Source organism: Nematolebias whitei, chromosome 1 (assembly GCF_014905685.2).
Source record: "Nematolebias whitei isolate Nwh7 chromosome 1, NemWhi1, whole genome shotgun sequence".
In the NCBI taxonomy this organism is placed as follows: Eukaryota; Metazoa; Chordata; class Actinopteri; order Cyprinodontiformes; family Rivulidae; genus Nematolebias; species Nematolebias whitei.
The window spans coordinates 10,689,406-10,695,784 of record NC_056498.1 but is presented as its reverse complement, the minus strand read 5'-3'; the positions used below and the strand labels follow the sequence as shown (position 1 = coordinate 10,695,784).

The 6,379-nt window shown below is 39.2% G+C and overlaps 1 protein-coding gene across 1 annotated transcript in view; it reads right to left on the bottom strand.

Annotated features, from left to right (window-relative positions):
- nectin4a (nectin cell adhesion molecule 4a) overlaps nt 1-6,379 on the bottom strand; it is a 51,118-nt gene that overhangs the window by 3,305 nt on the left and 41,434 nt on the right. The window contains exons 8-9 of the mRNA XM_037681789.1: nt 4,010-4,079; nt 2,899-2,961 (exon numbers count right to left, since the gene is read on the bottom strand). Of these exons, the coding sequence (XP_037537717.1) occupies nt 2,899-2,961; nt 4,010-4,079 (133 nt within the window). The remainder of the gene's footprint in view (nt 1-2,898; nt 2,962-4,009; nt 4,080-6,379) is intronic.

The window sequence follows — 6,379 nt, the reverse complement described above, 5'->3', positions numbered from 1 at the left end:
TTTCAGTTGGTGTGCAATGAATCTGAAATATATGAAAGTTTCATTTTTATCATTACATTATGGAAAATAATGACCTTTATCACAATATGCTAATTTTTTTGAGAAGGACCTGTATTATTTTTTTTTACTAGGTTTTCATAAGCAGTACAGTGCTCAGTTGGTAGAGCTGTTGCCAGGGATGGAAGTAATGCATTACAAATGCTCACATTACTATAATGAAGTAGATTTTTAGGTACTTGTACTTTAATGAGTATTTCTTTCAAGTGTGTAATTTTACTAATACTTAAGTACAAATTAGGCCATGTAATATACTTCGCTACTTTTAAAATCAGTAGCCGTTACTGAGTACAGCCGCAGTTTGAATTAACATTCAAATCGTTCATCTGCATCTTTGTAGCCAATAAGACTCTCAGATCGCAAACGCACCAATTACCTATGACGTAAGCAAAGGACAACTCTGTAGAGTAGAGAGTCATTTATGGACCGAAGATTTGGAGACAAAGCCAAAATGGAGACAGAGGACAAACTGTCAACAGAGAAAATGACGAGGTAAAGGCTGAGGACAAGTGCCCGTGTCTGTACCTGGAGGAATGTTTCATGTCAGTCAGTCAGAGTCAGAGTCAGAGTTTCTTTATTGTCATTCGCACCTCATGTGGTACATGTGGTGGAGCGAAATTATGTACAGAGGGTGAAGAGGAGACAGTGTCTAGATGTAAACTGTGTTTGATCTCTACGGTGATAGCAGCTTCAAGACTTCATCTAATCTCAGAAAACGTTGCGGTACACGAGGTTACCTGTATGATATTGCTTTTTTTTATTGTTTGTATGTGTGGGATATTAGTTTGGCTAAATATGCAAAGGTCTCAGATATTGTCACTGCCATCCGTTTAACTGGTTCTAAAACAAGACAGAGCTTCGGAGCGTCTGAGATATGTGCTTTATATTTATATTTATATTTATTATATACAGTAAATAAAGCTGAATGCCTTCTATTGACAACACAACAAAACATCAATTGGTTAAAAGGTAATTAATACTCTGAGTAGTTTTTGAGAAGAGTACTTTGTACTTTTACTTAAGTATTTTTTACAACACCAGTACTTTTACATGTAACTGAGTGCAATTTAAGCATTGTACAAGTACTTGAGTACAAATTTTCAGTACTCTTTCCACCTCTGGCTGTTGCCTCTCAGTGAGAAGGTCACCAGATCAAATCCCAGCCTGGGACCTTACTGGATGGAGTTTGTATGTTCTCTCTGTGCATGTGTGGGTTTTCTCCAGGTACTCTAGTTTCCTCCCACAGACCAAAAACATGTATGTTAGACTGATTGGTAACTCTAAATTGTCCCTAGGTGTGAGAGAGAGTGAATGGTTGTTTGTCTTGTTTGTCTCTATGTGGCCCTGTGATGGACTGGAGACCTGTCCAGGTGTCCCCCGCCTCTCAGACGGTGATGGTTGGATATGGGCACCAGTGACCCCCATGACCTGAAGAGGAGGGGGAAGGAAAGGGAAGTCTGAGATTGTCATCATTGTATGTTTCCACACAATGGTGCAATTAGTTCTCAGCATTTAACCCATCACACCTGGGATACACTCAGGTGGAGCAGTGGGCAGCTATGTAAGCACCAGGGGAGCAGTTAGGGATTGGATGTCTTGCTCAAGGACACCACGACATATGGAAATGGCTGGGAGTCGAACCGCGACTTTCTGGACCCAAGTCGGCTGCCTTACATCTACCCCATCTCAGCCCCCTGAAGAAGTGGGTAAAGATGATGGATGGATGGGCGGACGGATGGATGCTTTCACAAAACGCAGCCTCGGCCCGCACGACAGAGAAAAGCAACCATTTGTGCGCAAAAAAGCAACAAATTAAATATCAAGCAACTAATCCTGTCTTTCTTCACAGAAAATGTCCTGCAATTTGTTAAATTTGTGCAACAATTCAGGAAAGGATTATTCGACCCACTAATATTCATGCTCAGGCACCACTTTACTGGGACAGAGGCTATTTTTTGTTGCCATCTTGGTTATCGGTGAATCATGCAGCCACATTTTGCATAATCTCAGTTTTAAAACATGATCACCTATTTCTGTGTGCATGTCCTGAACAGCTGATGTGCAGATTATTTCACTGCCCACATTGTACCTGCCTCGGCCCACTTCGAACTCTCCTTGTCCTCATGTTTGTGATTTGAACTACCGGAGTAACTTTTAGAAATGAAGATTTCCAGCAGATTTTAACTTTTCTTTTTATATAAATATTATTAATCACTGGTGTGTTTTTTTAGACCTGGACATTCAGGGCTGTAGCCCCAGAAGTTTCAACTCCAGTCAAAAAAGAGCTTCAGAGATAGATATTTACAGACACCAAAATAAGAAGGGTTCAGAATTCCCATGGCAACTCATGGAAGGAAAATTAAGAACCACTCTTAAGACTCAGAGTGGTTGAAGACTCTGAACACATTTTCCAGACTTCCTTGCAAAAGCTACTCATAAACTAATCACCAAGTGTTACAACCCAGAGAGATACTACATTTAAACTATTCTTCCATCCAAGAACTGGCTGAACTAGACTGAAAGACTGAATGTACATTCAGAATCAGAGGGTGGAGTCATAGTTTTGATCCAGTTAACCAACTATTTTTGAAAACAGTTGAAGCAGTGTGAAGAAAAACGAGCACACTTAAAAAAATAAAAAAGCCAAAGAAGCCAAACCTCCCAAGGAAAAAGAAGTGTTGAAGGAACTCAGAGGGCTTCAGTAGTCCAGTGTGTTGATAATATTAATCTGAAGTGCTCTACATTGAAAGCTCAGAACTTAGCCATGCGGCATCTGGATAGTAAAGCCTCAGTCCCAGGCCCCGGCTTTGCATGCAGATTTAGTGAGATACGAAGACTGACCCCGAGGGAAGACAGGCTGGTCCTCAGGGTTCCCTCCACCCTCAGAGGGATGTTTTCTTCTGTCTGCAAAGAAAAAACACATGGTATAGCTCATTGACGTCAGAAGCATTTGTAATGTGGGGGGGTGACACATTGATGGGGGGGGGGGGGTCTGGAGTTCTCCCCCAGAAAATGATGAATAAAGTAGATACCATTTCCTGCATTCTGGTGTATTTTAACTGGTTGTTAAATGTCTATGTTTACCTACACGAGAAAACACTTGATTCAATAACTATTTTAGAGTTAATGGCACAACAAGAAGTAGCCTGACCAACAGCTCTCCTTGTGTGAATACAGCATGCTGCACTTCTCTCACGCATCCTAGCATCCTAACACACACACACACCCAGTCGACAACTGCCAGCACTAACGTAGAGTTAAGCTAGCAGCGTGCAATACAGATGGGTTAGCTAAGATGCTACAGATATAGTGCTCCACTTCTCTCCCACATCCTAACCTCCCACCCTGGTCAACAACTGCTGGCACAAATGTAGCGCTAAACTAGCGCACTTCACAGAGGAATCTCCCCCTCCTTCCCCTGTCCCGCTCACATAAAAACTCAGAGATGAGCACCCTGTCAAACCAAGTGATCTTGGGGAAACACTGCATATGGTGTGGTGAATTGTTGTAGGTAACTAGGAAAACCTGGAGTGGACTTTTAGTGGTTTGAGTATTCTTCTTTTAGTCAAGTGGAATGGATTCATTCACAAAGAAATAGAAACAATGCTAGGTGAAGTAATATTTCATGGTAAGTGGGTGGGGGTGGGTGGGTCCAAACTAATATTTTTAAATGTAAGTGGGGACACGCCCCCTTCACATATAATTGATGCAACACCTATGGTAGAGCTAACAAAATGTTCTGACAAAACTCCAAACTTTTAAAAAGGAAGCCTAAGATGCAAATATCAAAATCCCACTGCATGAAGTCCTACTGTTTCATTTCTATATTAGACTTTTTGAAACATGCGAGCAGCATTCCTCATGCCTCACTACCAGGATGTGCAGACACAACAGGAAACACAAACTGGTTCTGCAGCAGGACAGTTTATACAGAATAAATTAGTGCTCGTACCACATCTTTCTCTGTGTGGACAGAGTTGACTCTCCTGATGGAGGCTTGTCTGTAGAGAGTGCATTCTTCCCTGTGACAAACATGAGATAAGAAAAAGGACATGCAAAGATTATTTCAAGTTAAATGAGATGGTTAAATATTGGATATTTCTCTGTGCACTTGTAATAATCCACACATAGTTATTTTTCTTCTGTCTTCTTACTTTGTTGACTTATGTTACTATCTGTTTCATCACCCTGTTTTACTTTGTTCTTTACTATTTAATGTGTTTCTGTGCGGTTGTTTGCCACATTTTTGCAATATAACTACTTCTGCAACTTTGTAGTATTTTACCCCTTCATTAACAACAAAACATTCAGCTCATTCAGGTGACGGATGCTATGACTTTTGGTTTATGTAACTTTTATACTTTTAGAAAATTTTTACTTACAAAAATTCTTCCCACAGAAATGTTTTGATATCTCTTTAGTTCCAGCAAAACCTTTTTATTTTCCAAATCTACTTCAGCACTTTTGCTCTTATTTTGTCAACTTTTACTTTTAGTTTTAAACCAGCCTATTTTAATTGTTAGCTAGCCTGCTATAGTATCTTTTAGACTGCCTTTAGCTAATTTTAGCTTCTACTTAGTTTGTTAGTAATTTTATCTAGACTTTAGATTTTTGGGAGCATTTTGCTACCTTTAGCTTTTAGATACTGTAGCTGTTTCTTTCAGATCTAGCTAGCTTTTGTTACTTTAACTTTTAACTTGGCTTCTTCACTTTTAGCTAGCTTTAGCTACATTTGACTTGTTTTTAGCCTTTTGCTACTTTTTCTTAGCCTTCTGCTATATTTGTTCGTGTATACGTTTGTGCTGCTGTTCGACATAATGTTTTTATGCTATTAGTGCTTAGTGTATTATTTAGCTGATGTTTTTCTTATTTCTTATCTTAGATCTTATTACTGTTTTTCTTTTACATTTTATTGTTGGATGTAACTGGGACCCTGTGTACATAATCTCGTTCCACCACATGTACCACAAGAGATGCGAATGACAAATAAATCTCTCTAACTTGTTCCGGTTAAAACCACAGAGCCAAGGGTACTGAAAATAGTAACAGGTGCTAAGTACCGGTACTAATGGAAAAGCCTCAGAACCAGGCCAAGTAGGGTCCAGTCGGCCCGTACCGGTACTAATGGAAAAGGGGCATAACTCTGACTCTGATATTTAGCTTCACAATTCAATTCAGTTTCACCAATTCATAACAAAAGTATTCAGAGAGCATTGTACAAAAACATTCACATTCATTATAAAATGCTAATTAGAAAGAGATTTATTCCCAATGAAGCCATTAGATTGCATCAAATCTTCATTTTATCGTAACCTCCCATCCTGAGCAGCACGTTGGCGACAGTGGGAATGAAAAACTCCCTTTAACTGGAAGAAACACAAAGCAAAACTGGGCTCTGGATGGGCAGCCATCTGCTTTTAGTGTCTGGGCATTTAGCTAGCCTTTTGTTATTTTTATCTTGAGGGCCAGTCAAAATGATAACAAGAACCAGATATGAGTCTTGAGCTTGACACGTGTGTTTTAGGTCATATTAAACTTCTAACTTTAAGGATTCAGTTATTACGACAAGAGGTTTAGGGCCACGCTAAGAAAAAAAAAATCACATTATGAACGAAAAAGCAGTCTTACAACTGAGGTAAAATGATGAATGATCAACTGAAGCTGTATGGCATTGCTGGCTGCATTGATGGATTTAGTCATGACATAATGTGGATTGAGGCATATTTCACAAACAGTGCCCCAGAAGTGATTGCAGACTACTTCATAAACTCAGTGACTCGCATTGGAGGCTGTCTACAGCATAGACATATATACATAGACGCCTCGTTGAGCGGGCTGGCGACTACAGCGGTACGTCAGTGCGTCCGCCATATTGAATGTGGCAGATCTGCCAGTCAGCTAATGCAAAGCAAAGGACTGAACTTCACAAAACATTGTTCTACAAAGTGTTTTAAGTTAATGTCTGTCATTCACACACACACTAATATATTTAGAAAACAAACAGGCACCAAAGACAACATTTGTTTAACGTGATTATTAAAAATGTTTACACCTTAGATATTTAGGAGTATAGGTATAAACACTAAACCAACATATGTATTCTTTTGAGTGTTTACAACAATTAATGTGTGTAACAGCGCTACTACTGTGGTGATAAATTTAGAAATATTCATATTTAACATTTCCTCCAGGTCTCTCTTGTAAATGAGTCGCCAAGGCTCAGTGGGATTAATCTGTATAAATAAAGGTTGAATGAATGAAAAAACTGAGTCTATAATAACCATATATATATATATATATATATGGTTATTATAGACTCAGT